This window comes from Leptonychotes weddellii, chromosome 5 (assembly GCF_054177405.1).
Source record: "Leptonychotes weddellii isolate Sample4059 chromosome 5, ASM5417740v2, whole genome shotgun sequence".
In the NCBI taxonomy this organism is placed as follows: Eukaryota; Metazoa; Chordata; class Mammalia; order Carnivora; family Phocidae; genus Leptonychotes; species Leptonychotes weddellii.
Window position 1 is genome coordinate 26,777,712 of NC_138373.1, and position 17,685 is coordinate 26,795,396.

Consider the following 17,685-nt stretch of genomic DNA (forward strand, 5'->3'; position numbering starts at 1 on the left):
GTCACACAGCTACGGCATTAAGGAGGTGCTTAGTATGGAGATCAGAGCCATGGTCTTTCTGACTCAAAAGCCATTCTGGGGTACCTGGGTGGCTCAGTCAGTTGAACATCTGACTCCATTTTTGGCTCAGCTTATGATCTCAGGGTCCTGAGATCGAGCCCTACACTGGGCTCTCCACTGAGCGGGGAGTCTGCTTCCCTTCTCCCTCCCTCTGCCCCTCTTCCCACTCATATGCACTCTCTCGCTCTTTAAAATAAATCAATCTTAAAAAAAAAAAAAAAAAGCCATTCTGCTTTTGGGGGCAAGTGAATATACCAATCTGCCAATAACCACAAAACTGAACCTGTTTTCATTCTATGTAACAAAAGTGACTTTTTCCCAAGAGAGAGGACTACATTCACGGCACTGAGCACAGACCACTGTCTGCCTTCCAAAATATCAATTCTTCCCTTCTGCTGTCCTGTGTGGGATGACAAGGTACCCTACGAAAAAATCTCAGCATCCTTCACAGAGTAAGTTCAGGCCACTTAAAAGTAAGAAAATGTTTTGACTGAATGGGGGGTAACCTCCTTAAAAGAAGTCAGCACAGGGGTACCTGGGTGGCTCAGTTGGTTAAGCGTCTGACTCTTGGTTTTGGTTCAGGTCATGATCTCAGGGTCATGAGATCGAGCCCCACGTGTTGGGCTCTGCACTGAGTGTGGAATCTGCTTGGGATTCGTGCTTCACGCTCTCCCTCTCCCTCTGCCCCTCCCCCCACTGAAGCACTCTAAAATAATTAAAACCTTTAAAAAAAAAAGGGGGAGTAGTCAACACACACTGTTTTTCCCCCTCCCCTGCTCTGTCCTTTCTGCTGCCTAGAATGCATATGTGATGGCTGGGGCTCTAGCAGCCTTATTAGACCATGAAAGGACCTTAGTAAGCTAAGCCAAATGCAGGAGAGCAACAACATAGAAATAACTGCCCAACACGCATTTGTTCTTTCAAGACATTTCTGGGCTCAACTACATGCCAGGCATTATGCAGGTCCCTGAGGCAGATTTGTGAACAAATGAGACAAAGATCCCTGCCCTTGTGAGGCTTGCAACCTAAAAAAAAAAGGCAGCAGTAGTGAAAAAAGAACAAATGAGGGGGATGGAAAACATGGGAAAGGGAGAGATTGCACTAGGAAATTTCACAGACAAGAGGAGTCAATGAAGAGAAAAACAAAATCTAAAAAGACACCATTAACTTGGCTCCTGGTGAAGCCCCACTGTGGGGAAGAGATGTGGAAGCCACGTGTGGATTCAGTTCCATGGAGCAGAAACAAGGCAGAACTGGACTCAAAGGCAAACCTCTTCCAGCCTAGGTGATCATTTTCAAATTGCCTTTTCGGGCAGCTTGGTTCACAAGGGGGTTTTATTACAGCTCAGTAGGTGGTATTCCGGGACCCCCAGCTCCCAGCCCGCACAACTCCACGCTCACTGAGGCTACATTTGGAGCGCCTCATAAAGAATACATTTGAAGGAACAGTCCTTCGTGATGAAGTCCCAATAGTTCATTTTTGCCTTTGTTTCCCTTGCCTTTGAAGACGTGTCTACCAAGAAGTTGCTGCAGCTGAGGTCGAAGAGGTTGCTGCCTGTGTTCTCCTCAAGGATTTTGATGGATTCCTGTCTCACAGTTAGGTCTTTCATCCATTTTGAGCCTATTTTTGTGTGTGTTGTAAGGAAATGGTCCAGGGTCATTCTTCTGCATGTGGCTGTCCAATTTTTCCAACGACATTTGTTGAAGAGATGGTCTTTTTTCCACTGGACATTCTTTCCTGCTTTGTTGAAGATTAGTTGACCATAGAGTTGAGGGTCCATTTCTGCGCTCTCTGTTCTGTCCCATTGATCTATGTGCCTGTTTTTGTGCCAGTACCATACTGTCTTGATGATGACAGCTTTGTAATAGAGCTTGAAGTCCGGAATTGTGATGCCACCAGCTTTGCTTTTCTTTTTCAGTATTTCTCTGGGTATTCGGGGACTTTTCTGGTTCCATACAAATTTTAGGATTATTTGTTCCAGCTCTGTGAAAACTGTTCATGGTACTTTAATAGAGATTGCACTGAATGCGTAGATTGCTCTGGGTAGCATAGACATTTTAACAATATTTATTCTTCCAATCCATGAGCTTGGAATGTTTTTCCATGTCTTTGTCTTCCTCAATTTCTTTCATAAGTTTTCTATAGTTTTTAGAGTATAGATCCTTTACATCTTTGGTTAGGTTTATTCCTAGGTATCTTACGGGTTTTGGTGCAATTTTAAGTGGGATCAATTCCTTAATTTCTCTTTCTTCCGTCTCATTGTTGGTGTATAGAAATGCAACTTATTTCTGTGTATTGATTTTATATCCTGCCACATTGCCGAATTCCTGTGTGAGTTCTAGCAATTTTGGGATGGAGTCTTTTGGGTTTTCCACAGAGTATCAGGTCATCTGCGAAAATTTAGAGTTTGCCCTTCTCTTTGCTAATTCAGATGCCTTTTATTTCTTTTTGTTGTCTGATTGCTGAGGCTAGGACTTCTAGTGCTATGCTGAACACCACCAGTGAGAGGGGACCTCCCTGTCTCAGTTTTTCCCCATCGAGAAGGATATTCACTGTGGGCTTTTCACATACGGCTTTTAGGATATTGAGGTATGTTCCCTTTATCCCTACACTGTGGAGAGTTTTAATCAAGAAAGAAGATAAAAAGCCTTAGCACAGCAAAGGAAATAGTCAACAGAACTAAAAGGCAGCCTATGGAATGGGAGAAGATATTTGTAAATGACGTATCAGATAAAGGGCTAGTATCTAAAATCTATAAAGAACTTATCAAACTCAACACCCAAAGAACAAATAATCCGATCAAGAAATGGGCAGAAGACATGAACAGCCATTTCCGCAAAGACGACATCCAAATGGCGAAAAGACACATGAAAAAATGCTCCACGTCACTCGGCATCAGGGAAATACACATCAAAACCACAATGAGATACCACCTTACACCAGTTAGGATGACAAAAATTAACAAGGCGGGAAACAACTAATGTTGGCGAGGATGCGGAGAAAGGGGAACCCTCCTACACTGTTGGTGGGAATGCAAGCTGGTGCAGCAGCTCTGGAAAACAGTATGGAGGCTCCTCAGACAGCTAAAAATAGAGCTACCCTAGGATCCAGCAATTGCACTACTACTATTTCGGGGTATTTACCCCAAAAATAGAAATGTAATGATCCCAAGGGGCACCTGCACCTCCAAGTTCATAGCAGCTATGTCCACAATAGGCAAACTATAGAAAGAGCCCAGGTGTCCACTGACAGACAAATGGATAAAGATGTGGTTCATATATACAATGGAATATTACTCAGCCATCAGAAAGGATGAAATCTTACCTTTTACATCGACATGGATGGAATTAGAGGGTATTAGACTGAACAAAGTAAGTCGGTCAGAGAAAGACAATTATCATATGGTTTCACTCATATGAGCAATGTAAGAAACAGCATGGAGGATCATAGGGGAAGGGAAGGAAAATGGAATAGGAAGAAATCAGAGAAGGAGACAAACCATGAGAGACTCTTAACTATAGGACACAAACTGAGGGTTGCTGGAGGGGAGGTGGGTGGGGGGATGGGGTAACTGGGTGATGGGCATGAAGGAGGGCACGTGATGGGATGAGTGCTGGGTGTTATAAGGAACTGATGAATTGAACTCCACCTCTGAAACTAATGATATACTATATGTTGGCTAATTGACTTTAAATTGGAAAAAAAAAAAAAATGAAGAAATAGATCCTGGGCTTTAAATGTTTTTGTGATTGTGTTTGGCCGCAGGAGCCACGTGATGGCAGGTGAGCATCTCACGCGTCTGCATAGTGTGTCTGGCACCCGGGACAAACTCCGTGAACTTTCATTTGCTCGGTGAGCCAACTTCCAGAATCCCTCAACTTGACAGTTGTCTCTCTTTAAACTGCACTTCTGCCGCTGCCAAGAATATCTCCCGTCCGCTGAGCTTCCTGTTGCTCCCCTCCCCGGCTCCAAAATAACAAGAAGTTGCTTGGCAGTGACGTCATCGCCCCTGCCACCACCTGCAGGGCACGCACATGCTGGCTCTATTTAAGACCCAGGCTTCATGTTCACTGACATGGAAACTGCCACCTTGTGAACCGTACCGGAAAGGCAAGGTTCAAAAAATTTTCTACGAATCACCAGGTTACCAGTTCTGCCTCTCCCAAGGCAAAGAGGAAAAGCCAGGGCGTTCAACCGAGCAAGGGGCTCCAGCTTCTGGGATCAGCCAGGTCCGACTGGTTCTTTTCAACCACTTCTCTCAAGTAGCACAAACGCTAACACTCACTTTAGATGGTGTGCTCACTCTCTTCCACGTTTTCTCCCTTCCCCGGCTCTGCTGTCTTCTGTTTTCCCTCAAAACCATTCTGTTATTTTTATTTACCCCTCCAGACTGCTCTACCTTACTTCTCATTGAATAAAACAGCAAATGGAGCATTAATGAATGGTAACTGCGTCCCACCCTGCCCCCCCACCGTGGATAATCACCATAACCGTTTAATCAGAGTTCTATCATATTTGTTGGTTTGGGTAATTTTTTCTCTCCTGCTCCTGTGCTCTGATGGCAAAAGGGATGGGCTGAAGCGATGTTTCAGACACAACCTTCTCCCTGTTCCCTCAGCAGCTGCAGATTTTTCGCATCTTGATGAACCGCCGCAATCCATGTTCGGTGCACATTTTGGGGGGAACATCTGGCACCAACTACTAATGGCTCTAACGTTTAACCATTCAACGTGGGCACGTGCTTCAAAATGCAGCTGTTCGTGCAAATATACCTTGCTGCTTACTCCCCCTAAGAATTTTAGTTCATCAACAAAACTGGAGTCTTTGATTGGATTCTGGAAGCATTAGAGAAAATAAACAAGCACATGGCTTTCTCCCTTGTACGTGATTGCTGCAACAGATGCCATGGTGCTCCTGGACCTCTCTTCCTGTCCATGTCTATACAGAAAAAATATCTAGGAAACTCGAATGGGTCACCCAGTTCCGAAAGGGGCGTGAAGGAACTTAGATGGCTCTCCACTTCTCATGGTGTCTGAGAAGGTACTTCTGTAATTTTAAGTTCAGATGTTAACACATTTGGCTTTTCTACCTTTCTATCTGGGGGAGGGAGGATCCCCACATCTCTACTCCCTAAAGAAAAATCAGCTGGAAAATCCCTTCCACACTCCCCCAAGCAGGAGCCAAGCAGCGATGAAGGGTGAAGAAACTGGCTCAAGCTCTTTTGGTGGGGGGTCCTTCCTGCCTCAACCTGGAACCAGAGCAACACCTCACTTGGGCCATTAAAACATTCATATCGTTTGCCCTGTGATCCTATTCCTGCCAATATGTACAAGGGAAAGATGTTTGCAGAGGGGACAACAAGGGACAGACACAAGGATACGATCTCAGCCTGCATCTACAATCTCCGAGAAGTAGAAGCAGCCCAAACACGAACCTGTGTGGCAACCACTAAGTCAACTGTAGAGTCCTTTACAGCCTTTATAAAGGACAAAGAGACAGGCCCTCTACATACCACCATGGGGGTATCCGGTGACACCTCTGCCCTGGAAATTTTAGCAATATAGATCAAGAGCCTTCACAGATCCCCTCCCCTTTTTTTTAGATTTTATTTATTTGATAGAGCAAGAGTGGGAGCACAAAGCAGAGGGATTAGCAGAGGAAGACAGAGAAGCAGGGTCCCTGCTGTGCAGGGAGCCCGATGCGGGGCTCGATCCCAGGACCCTGGGACTATGACCTGAGCCCAAGGCAGACGCTGAACCGACTGAGCCACCTGGATGTGGCTTTACAATCCCTTCTGACGTGGGAATTCCGCTTCTAGAAATCTAGACTAAGGACTTTAAAACAAAAAAGGACAAAGAAAGAGCTTTACCAAAAAATATATTCATGGAAATCCTACTCCTACGAGGGGAGAAGAGCGAAGAAGAACGTGTGAGAAACAAGGACACAACCCAACGCAGAATTCCATACAGCCTGTGAAAGGGAGAGCCACAGAAGGGAATAACGTGAGGCAACGTTCATGGTAGGATGCTAACTGCTTTTCAAAGCAGACCAACTTACAGATTCAGAATGATCTGAATTATGTAAAATGAATACATACATAAAATGAACTGGAATAAAATGCCTCATAAATAATAAATAAAACATTAATGGTAATCGTGTCCAGGGGATTTTCTTCTTTAAACTGCTCTTATTCTCAGACTTAAGGATTATAATTTATACATTTTTATATTCCGAGGGGTTGGGGTGGGGGAGGATCTCTAAACATAATTAGAAATCTAAATAAAAACACAAGAAAACATTAGTAAAAAAAATTGCATGCACACACTGATGGTGGTAGAACTATGTAAAAATTGTACTTAAATGGACTATGGGGAAATAATCATTATACTAGGGTTGGGAGATTTGGGATGCTCTTTTCCATTTCAGGTTATGTTGCTTTTACACCTTAAAGCTGTTTGGTTTTTTGTTTTGTTTTGTTTTTTTAACAGCATGGAAACAACAGCTTTCTCAGGAACTCTCCAGCTGACTAGTCATGGCAGAATTCTGCGCTGGAATCCCACTTGCATGCATCTGAACATAAGAGCATCCAATTCAATGTCAGGCGAGCAAATCAACCTGCAGGATCATGGGCTCATGCTAATACCACACATGCAGACCCTTCAAAACTCACCAAAAGCAAGCCTGCAGAGTATTGATCATTAACTTAAAAAGATCATCAAAAGGGGCACCTGGGTGGCACAGTTGGATCAGCGACCAACTCTGGATTTTAGCTCAGGTCCTGATCTCAGGGTCGGGAGACTGAGCCCTATGTCAGGCTATGTGCTCAGCATGAAGTCTGCCTAAGACACGCTCTCTCTCCCTCTGCTCCTCACCCCCCACCACCATCTCTCTAAAATAAATAAAATCTTTTTAAAAAGTATATCAGGGCGCCTGGATACTCCAGTCAGTTAGGCGTCTGACTCTTGATTTTGGCTCAGGTCTGATCTCAGGGTCATGGGACCGAGCGCCGCATCACACTCCACGCTCAGCCTGGAGTCTGCCTGAGTTTCTCTCTCCCTCTTCCCCCCTGTGCTATCTCAATTAAATACATCTTAAAAATATCATCAAAAGCAAAAATGACAAATGTTAATGGTGCTAATTCTTGCAGTGGATCAGAGTACTCCGTTTTTCAAACTAGCATACAAAACTAACTCCCAATTTGGCCCTGAAAGAAAAATTACGAGTGCTGTCAGCTTTCTCCAAGCCCCGGTGGTTTCAGAGAACTTCCCCTTGCAGATCCTTGCAGAACCAGAGGCATCAGCATCACCCAGAGCTTGCGAGAAACACCTGCTAACAGGCCCTGCCCAGCGCTGCTGAAGCCGAGCCTGCAGTCCACCATGACCGCCAGGTGCACCTGGTGGAGACATTCAAGTTGGAGGAGTGCTGCTCTAAACCACCAATCATCAACCTTGGCTGAGCACTCGCATCACTGGACCAGTTCGGGTTGCACTTCCAGAGATGGACTTAATTGGTCTGGAGGGGCCCTGGACAGTTGGTTTTCTGGGGTTTTGGTTTTGTTTTGTTTTTTGTTTTTGGACACAGTTTTAAAAGCTCCCCTGGTAATATATAGCCAAGTCTAAGTGAGCCATTTAGCTCTTCAACCCAAAGAATTCTTTATTAGAAAGTTAGTTACATCTGAGCAACAGCAGGCTAGATTTACTCCAGAAAATGACTCTTTGCAAGCTTGAATGGAGGAATAATTTACTTCCACGAAACCAGTAACAACCACGGCTGGCTTTTACCAAGTACTTACTCAGAGCACTTACTGTGCTTAGCACTTTTCATGTGTTATCTCTTTGACAGCATCTAGAAGGGAGAGACGACTGTCCCCGTTTTCTAGGTGAGAAGCATTCGGGGTATAATTACCACCAGAAATCCCACATCTCGATGTGGCAGAAGGACCGACAGGACCCTCAGAATGAGTTTCTTACTCACCTTACCCTAAGTCCTGACCTTGAGAAGTAGGGCTCCAATCCAAGGCTCGCCCCATACCATTACACTACACTTCCTTCCAAGAAGCGCCAACTCAACTGGAGCGTAAGGCACTGTCAGCCAAAAGGTTAAAGTCTGTTTATACATATCCCACCCCCCTGATTTTCAGGTCTACAGGTTCGAGTCATCTCTGTCTTGTTCATCTGATTGACTAAGCTTAACACAGAATAGATGCTTGTGGGGTGACTCAACAAATGAACACACAAGTACGAACCATCCTTCACTGAATTTCAGTAGCATTAAGCTTCAGGAACCCAGCTCCCCCTAAGCCATCTTGTCTCCTGCCCTGATGCATACATCTACTCCTCCTTGTCCCACCCCATGCATTCAACTCTCCGTGGCTGCTCTGGTGTAAGTCATCACGGACCTGTCAGCTGCTGACAAGGACGTGCTGAAGAATGAGGAAGAGCACAGCTCATTCAGCTAATGAGACTCAGCCAAGTGCAAGAGCCAGTGACCTTGAGGAAAGCAAGCTTCGTGTCCAAGGGCGAAGTGAGGGTCAGGAGCACCAGAGTAGGCTGGGACACACAGTGGGAGCTCAACGGACAATTCATTGTAGTCAGGGTCCAGTCCTTAGCCAAAGCCTCTCAGAAACTAAAGCAACTCAAAATGAGCCAGAAGGCTCCCACCCAATTCTGACAGCATATTTGCAAACTGTTCAAGGTAAGAATACTGCGTAAGGGCTAAGGCAAGGACTCTCACTGGGGATACCACCGCCTCCTAGAGGTTGTGGACCTAGGCATTTCTCTTTTTTTTTTTTTTTTTTTAAGATTTTATTTATTTATTTATTAGAGAGCGAGCGAGAGAGAAACAGCATGAGAGAGGAGAGGGTCAGAGGGAGAAGCAGGCTCCCCGCTGAGCCGGGAGCCCGATGTGGGACTCGATCCCAGAACCCTGGGATCATGACCTGAGCCGAAGGCAGTCGCTTAACCAACTGAGCCACCCAGGCGCCCTGGACCTAGGCATTTCTAAAGCTCCCCTGGTGACTCATGTTTGGCAAAGTCTAAGCAACGCCAAAGGATGGAGACGCTTTTGGCCATCGCCAGAATGCTGGGGCTGCTTGCATTTATCCCGCGGAGCCGGAGACACTAGCTGTCCTGAAGGCCAAGGCAGTCCCACACCCAAGAGTGACCTACACCTACTGCACTTTCAATCGTCCTGGACCCTTCACTTAGGTGCAAAGTTTGTTTCTAGTCTGACCCTACAATCTAGTTCATTTAATATACACACAACATATTAGTTTGTACCCTAGAATCCACCACGCTCTGCTCTTTCAGTTTCTGTTCTTATAAAGAATGCCTTGTGATCTTCTTATGGCCTTTAATCCAAACTCATGCATTATAAGTAGTGCAAGCACTTAAACCACAAAGCCATACCCGGCCAATATATATATTGAAATCTACTTTTTATTATCAGTTCCTTTCCTTTTCTTTCTCCTTCATAGCAGTTAGAGTGTTACACTCATTTAATAATTAGTTCTATAGGTAGCTCGTAGTAGCCATGCATTTCATTTCAGTACAATAAAGGGGACCTTACCCAAAATTTTCTCCCCCAATTATTTTTATTTTAAAAAAGGAATACAGACTCTTCTAGAGCCTGAAAACTACATATCCATGAGATTTGGTGCTTGCTAAGGAGGTCAAATTATTACTAGACTTTAAGACCCAACCGAGGCAAGACAGAAAAGAGGACACAGAGCCCATGTTTGAACTTCTCAACTCTGACCACTGGACTCTTGGGATGAAAACCATCATCAATGACTTTAGATGAACACTGAAGACATTTATGGTCCTTTTTCACTAAAAGCATACCCCCTCACATTTCTCTAATTTAAAAACAACAAAAGGAAGAGACTGAGATTTAAAGCCTCCCTGGAAAGCCAGTGAAGGTCTCAGGGGCCAGATAGAATGATGGGAGTGGGGTGCCCGAGAGCCTTATTTAGCCTTCTCTTACAGATTGGGCAGTACAGTTCTGTCTCACACGCAGGACACAGTCATGGCAGGTAACTACACAATAGCCCAAAAGGGACAAATGGGACACACAGGACTGGAAAAAACACTGGGAGGAGCTGAAGGTCAAGTGAAGGCCATTGGCCAAAGGCTCCCAGATGCCCACTGCAGGGGAAAGGACAAGAGACAGACCCACGAGTTCTTGCCTGGCCTCAGCATCCCTAGCCACCCATTGCCAATACACCAGCTAAGAAGAAATCCAGGAACATCCACTGAGCAGATGATGAGCCTGGAGATCTGCCGAGGACTTTAGGAGCATTAGCTCCTATCACCTTCCCCACAAACCTATGAGGAAGTATAACAAACATGATTTATTTGCCCACTGCCTGCCTTGGAGACCTGGTGAGGTAGTCCATCATGCCCTTCTATTCACTCCTGGCCACAACATGCCCAGTGAAGAGTCTAAGAGGTTATATATGGACAAGAGGAGAAAGTCTCTTCTCTTTGGATCCCGCACAAGGCTTGGCACTACCAGAGGTCATTTTGCTGCTTTGTGCAGAGGCCCTACCCAAGAAGGACACTAACACAGAGCCAAGAGCAGAGGGGAAAGAGCGATGACCTCACTGGAGAACCCGGGTCCGGTAACACCTGAAGAGAATGACCAGTCCCACCGACACCAAATGCCCCTGTTGACCCAAGCTAATCTGGTTTGGATTTCTACAGCCAAAAGTTTATTAATATTAGTTCAGATTATTATGCACCAGTTCACAGAGAAAGGACAATGTGAGAAACTGCTAGGTGGCCCAGCCAGGACCTGAGTCACTGTGCCGCCTCCTTAGCCAAGGGTTAGAGACAGCCCTTGCAAGCCAGCACTCACCAGGACACACCACACTGCATTCTGCTTTTTGTCACCTCACAGGAGATACGGAAAAGACCCCCTACCTTTTAAATTTTCAAGACAGGAGGAGCCAGAGGCTCAGGAGGGTAAAGGAAATGGCTACACCACACAACCAGTATGTTCTTGATTGCACACCCATGCTCCCCAACAGGAGATAAAGCTGTGACCAACAATAATAGTAAGGCTGGTCCTGACAAGAGAGGATGAAAAGGCTTTGACTGGGGCTCTGTGAAACAACCCAGTGGGTTCTCATCAGGACACACTCCTCACCCTCTTCCCGAATCATGACCAGCTGCACATCTCTTCATGGACCTGGCAGGTTGATGGCTGAGGAAGCAATTCTACTTAGGCACAGAAGAAACACAACTCCCTCCAACCCCCTATTATACAAACAAAGAAGTCTGGTTTGTTAGGACTCAGGATTTTAACAGCGAAGACCATTCACAAACTGACTCAAGTAACAAAAGGAATTTATTAGTTCATGTAACTGCTAAGTCCAGAGGAAAAAGAGCTTCAAGAAAGACTGGATCCACGAGCTCAAGGTATATAATTGGAACCTGCCTGTTTCTTTCTCCCCCCATCTCTCCACTGTGTTGTTGCCATTTGAGGTCAGGATCTTCCCACACAGCAGCAAAGACTGCCACCAGCAATGCCTGCCTTACAACCTATCCTCTCAACAAGGCCAAAATCGCCTCTTAGCAAATCAACTTGGCTGCATACCTTCTGTGACCCAATCACGATGATCAAGAAATAGAACAAGCTGACTATCCAGGCTTGTATCACCTGCCCCGCTCTGGAGCCCAGGTAGGCAATGATAGAGTCAGTCCCACCAAATCACACGGAACAGGAAGGAAGAACCACCCATCCAAAAAGATTGGGATAGTGTCCACCCCAGGGAGAAAAAGAATCCTGGTGGCCACGGCAGACAGGCTCTAAACTGACCCCCAGTGATCTCTGCCTCTTGGAAGGCCCATCCATGTGTAGACCCCTCCTACACTAAATCAGGGTTCAAATGTGTGACAACAGGAAACAGGGAAACTGATAGGGTCTCATTCCCAAGATTAGGTTGTGAAAGACTGTGTCTTCCATGCGGTGTATTCTCTTACTCTTAGGTTACTCACTCCCCAGGAAACCAGCTGCTATGCTGTGAGCAGCCCTACTTTAGAGGCCCACGTGGCAGCGAAGAGAGGCCTCTTACCAAGAGCCACACGAGTGAGTTGAAAGCGGACCCTCCAGGGGCACCTGGGTGGCTCAATCGGTTGACCATCTGACTCTTGATTTCGGCTTGGGTCGTGATCTCAGGGTCATGGAACTGAGCCCTGCATCAGGCTCCATGCTCAGCGGGGAGTCTGCTTGGGATTTTCTCCCTCTCCCTGTACCCTTCTTGTGCGCACATGTGCTCTCTCTCAAATACACAAATCTTTAAAAAAAAAAAAAAAAAAAATTTGACCCTCCAGTCCCTACCAAGCTGTCAGGCGACTGCAGCCTCATGATAAACTCTGATCGAGAACCACCCAGCTGATCCATTCCCAGATTCCAAACCCCCAAGAATTGTGAAGATCATGAACATTTGTTTTAAACTGCCAAGTTCTGAAATAATGTTTTGCACATTAAAAGCTAACCAATAGGGACGCCTGGGTGGCTCAGTCATTAAGCGTCTGCCTTCGGCTCAGGTCATGATCCCAGGGTCCTGGGATTGAGCCCCACATCGGGCTCCCTGCTCAGCGGGAAGCCTGCTTCTCCCTCTCCCACCACCCCCGCTTGTGTTCCCTCTCTCATTGTCTCTCTGTCAAATAAAATCTTTATAAAGAAAAAAAAAGAGCTAAATGAGCAAAAACAAAAAACATGCCAGCAATAATCCAACAACCCTGGTCACTTGCTTCTCTCAAAGGTAGTTTGCATGTAAGAGTCTGCTTCCTGTGAACCCCTGTCTCATAGCTTCAGTTTGCTTAATTCCGTAGGAAATAGGGCAATCTTTTAGCCATGAGACTCACACTCTGAACTGCTCCAGACTAAAATATCCCCACCTTAGGATCGAGCAGCTGCTCGGGGCCACAAAAGCAATGGGCTGGTTATAGGACTTTGTTCTTGGTTGAGCCATGACTGCACCCCATGACTGCACCAAAGGAAAGGCATGAATTTTGAGCAAAAAGGTACATGAGAAAATGCTGAATTTGTTCGGGGGGGTGGGGGGCAGGGGAGGGTTCAGTTTTACGACAACACTCAAATCCAATAAAACACACATACATACTAACACAGTCTGAGTATTCCAATCCTTACAGCAAAAATAACTTCACTTTTTAGGGTCTGAAATAGCCTAACATTTAATTCTTTCTGCACCATTGCCATTAAAATTTAGGTTTTGATTAGATAATGTTTCTTAGTAATATAATTATTATACTAAAGAAAAAGGATAATGACCATTAACGTTTATTGAGCACTTACGAAGCACATTTACTGAGCCGACACACACTCCCATTTTATCCTGCAACAACGGTGAGGTCCAGGGTTTTCTTATCCTCATCTTACAGCTAAGGGAACGAAGGAGTCATTTGCTCAGGCTCACACAACTAAGCAGTAGCGAAGCCATGACTGGACCCCCCCAGTCTGATGGTAGCATCTGTGCTACCAACCACTAGGCTGAACCACCTGCACTGTGACACCTGCCACAGAACACAAGTGGACGTGAGAACAGAACAGCCCGGGGCACGCACCTGGGCCTCGCCTCTGGCCTGTGACCCTTCCTGGGCCCCGTCATCAACAGCACCCCAGGCTCCCAAGCAACAACTGTCCACGCAGGTCCACCATCTGGCAGCACTGACCACGCTCCTTCCATGGCCAGGAGCAAGAAGAAAGTTCCAACAACTGGCACAGGAACTCTCTGGAACAGGTCAGCAGTTGGCCCGTATCAAAACGTACACCTCCAGCTGCTTCATTTGCTTCCTTCCTGTGTTCTCCTGCTCAAGTACGTGCCCCTTCACAGATGTTCCTTCTACCTGCAGACTGCAAACCTTCAGGCACCTTCCACTCTTAGCTACCCATGGTTCCAATGGGGACACTTCAGATTATAAACGTTGCTTAAATTAATTTTTTCTATTGCATTCATGGGCTAAACTTCTCCTCACAATTATCATATACTAAAACACACTTCCTACACTTAACTGCTCCTAACCAGAGCGTCATGTCCTTTCAAATACAGCTCTCATTTTGTCCTTTCTGGTGCAGAAGATCATCTATTTCCTCAACGAAGAAACACACGCTTGCTCATGTTCAGCCATCACCCAGAAACATAACCTGCAAGCAACGGAGCGGGGACTCAAGGCTAAGCAGCCTCCTAACACAATCCCAAAGTGACGGAGAACAGCAGTGACTCAGAACCAGAGGGTCTGCACACTTCAGCCTTTAACGTAAACACACACAATTCTACCCCAGAACCGTGGCATGCCAGGCTGAACGGTGGCCCAGTAGAGAAAATGCCGGGGACTGTACTTACTGTCATTCAACTGTCTGATGTTCTTGAGAGGGCATTTCAAAGTACGAAGAAAGCAGAGAAGTTCTCATTAAAACTAGATATGGGATCATTGGGCCAACGTTTGACTACGTATATGTAACAATTCCAGTAGTTCCACACACATACCACTGGGGAGCACCAGGACAGTAACGCTGTGAACACGGGAGCTCGGGACCCCCCTGCAGATCCACAGGACTGCAGCTCCTGGGTTTGTTTTGTTTTTTGTTTTTGGGGTTTTTTTAGAGATTTATTTTTTAGAGAGCACACACGAGCAAGGAGAGGGGCAGAGGGAGAGAACCTCAAGCAGGCTCCCGACTGAGTGCGGGGCCCAACACAGGGCTCCATCTCATGACCCAGAGATCATGACCAGGGCCAAAACCAAGAGACAGCCGCTTAACTGACTGAGCCACCCAGGCGCCCCTCCTGGTCTTATTTTAAAGTAGCTTTAAAGAACCACCAATAAATTGCTTATCCTACCTTAAATCAGGAAAAAACTCAAACTCAAATGTCCAATAAATGGAAATTATTTTCATGTGGTTCATTAGCTCAATGAAATGCCACATCCGAGCACGTAAAAGCCATTAACATGAAATCTAAGTGCTTCAGAGAAGCAGACTAAGAAATGACAGGCTATAGATTTTAAGTGCAGTACGTAAAAATGTTTGCGTGTGAAGAAATTCAGGAAAGTCCACATTTTTTATGGGACTTGAGATTATGAGTTTTCTTTAATAAGATACAAACTAAATCACAGGAAAGAAATAAAATGGCTCTTTATTAAGAACAGGCTTAACTGTATGCATCATTAGGAAGACACAGATGAAAACCATTTTGCCAGGGCCACTTTTCGCCTGTGAGGTTATCAGGGACCCAGACGTGGGGCCCGACCCCTGTGAGCATGGCTGGACAGAAGCAGGTCTTCTCACCCGCTGCTGCGGGACGCATGTTAGCGCAGCCTCTAAGGTTGGGGGGCGGGGGTAACAGGCAGAGGGAACGGGCAGAGGAGGTGTTGACCTCTATCCACCTTCGAAAACTACTGCACTTGGACCCAGCAATTCTACTTCCAGGAGTTTTTCCAACAAATTCAGGAGAACAAAGCGAACACAAAGGTTATGCACTGTGGCATCATTACAAACAACATCCTCAGCAGATCATCACAAACCACCTCCGACGCCTGGCTGGGGGCACCCTGGTCATCGAACCAACACTGCTGCGGATGACAAGCGATCACAATTAGAAAGAGGGCGGCCCCACATACCCTGGTAGAGAACCATCTCTACGATGCCAAGTGAGGGGGGTGTGGAATACACGACTGTTTCTCACGGAGGTGGAAGGAAGGCAGGAGCAGGAGGTGAAGGAGCATCTCTGGACCAGCTAGCACTGCCCGCCTCCAGGAGCATGGCATCGTTTACCGCGTGCACCTTTTGTATTTCGAGCCATATGCATACATATTATGCAGTAATTATCCAGTAAGTTAAATTAAAATTTCAAATGCATAGATTTCCACTGGTCTTTGTTGTTTAATTGTAAGCACCGGTGAAGGGTGTGCTTGGGGTTTGCACAAAGCCCCCACGCCCCCCCCCCACGCCTGCTTGTCGTGCCCCCTGCTCCCCCCTACCTTGCCAGCGCCTGGATCTTGAGGACGTGCCGCTCCTCCTGCTCGGCCACCTTCTTTTTCAAGGTGTCGACCTCCTGCCGCAGAGCCGCTGAGTGCTCCATCTCCCCGTCCAGCAGGTTCCGCAAAGACCTGGGCAGAGGGGCCATGTGTTCACGCACCGCCCGCGGAGCCCACCGTGCCACAACACAGGGATTTATCGAAGTCCTCATCCCTTCATTTTCCATGAGGGTCTGCATCAACCCTCATTCCAGTCTATCTCAGGTAAGGGCATTCACAGAGACACCCACGTCTGCTCAAGAGCCTCTGAGTAAGAACCAGGATGTGGCCCAGGCTCTGTGCCCCCCACAGCCCAAGTAGCGCTAATGATGGGTAAACAAGGAGTTCAGAGACCCCCAAGGCAAGCCCTTTCAAAGCATCCCACCATAAGGGGCAGCACATGAAAGGAGACCATTTTGTCACAGCCGCACTGGAGAAGAGACTGAACCAGGGCAGGGATGCCAGGATAGGCCACCTGGGTCCTGTGAGCAGTAACAGTGAAATATGGACAGAGGCCTCCTCTCATTTCCCATTCTACCCACAAAACACACCAGCCTCCTGCCCCGGCGTCTCCGGGTGGCACAAGCAGACGTGGTGTTTTATAGCCTTATCTGGTTTCACACGGCAGGGATCCTGTTCTGTGTCATGCTTGGGAGTTAACCCTCCAAAGTACATCCACTGGTCATCCTTGGTCTTAAAAGCAGACAAGATGGCAGATCTTCCAGAAAGAACCACTAGTTGCTACCAAGAAGTGAGCCAAACATAGTTCTGACTTACTGTTGACTTCACTGGACCTCAAATGGTTTGTTCTGGAGATCATTTACTGACTCTGGGGCACCTACACCCCTAATCTAGTGTACACATGCCAGGTGACATCAGGATAGAGGAAGAAGTGTGACTGTGAACTTGGCAAACCTCCCCCCTGGCCCCGGCCCCCTATCACTCACTCAACTCGGAGGCCCACGTTCCTTTAGAGCTTTGAAAAACTCCCTTCTTGGGGCCTGGAACCCCCTGACACAAACATGGTGCGATCTCTTCCCCCTGCTGCTTAGGAGAAATTGACAGTGACTGCTGTTCTTCACAAGGTGAGACAGAACCTACGGCTTCTGCCAAAGAGAACAGCTCCAGCTGGTGCAAGGAAAAAGAATCCTGTGATGGCTACAAGCCCTTCATTTAAAGTTTATTTTAGTTGGAAATTTGTGCTGTCTCAAGATTCCTTTTTCAAAAAATCATCTTTTGTTTTAGAAATCAGGCTTGTTTGCTTTTCTGTGTTTCCATAAAGGATGAGGAAGAAGCTTGTCAAGCAGGGCCCAAAATAAGGTTTAAAAAGGACAGTCATGATTGCCTGTCACCATGGACACTTAATTCCTGCTCAGAGAAAAATAAGAGAGCCACGTGAACACGCACACACACACAGGCACATGTAGGCACGTCCCCTAGCCCCCAGGGAGGCAGGACAGTCGGGCTCACGGAAGCCTAGCCTACAACCGCAGGCAAGGCCCTCCACCAACCGCCCCAGCCAGTGGAGCAGCTCACATTCAAGGCAGCCAGACGGGCGCAGCATAGCTAACGCAGGGCAGGTAT

General features: G+C 46.6%; 1 protein-coding gene across 1 annotated transcript in view; it reads right to left on the reverse strand.

Moving 5' to 3' along the window:
- SNX29 (sorting nexin 29) overlaps positions 1–17,685 on the reverse strand; it is a 507,745-nt gene that overhangs the window by 369,990 nt on the left and 120,070 nt on the right. Inside the window, exon 14 of the mRNA XM_081818879.1 lies at positions 16,066–16,194. Within this exon, the coding sequence (XP_081675005.1) occupies positions 16,066–16,194 (129 nt within the window). The remainder of the gene's footprint in view (positions 1–16,065; positions 16,195–17,685) is intronic.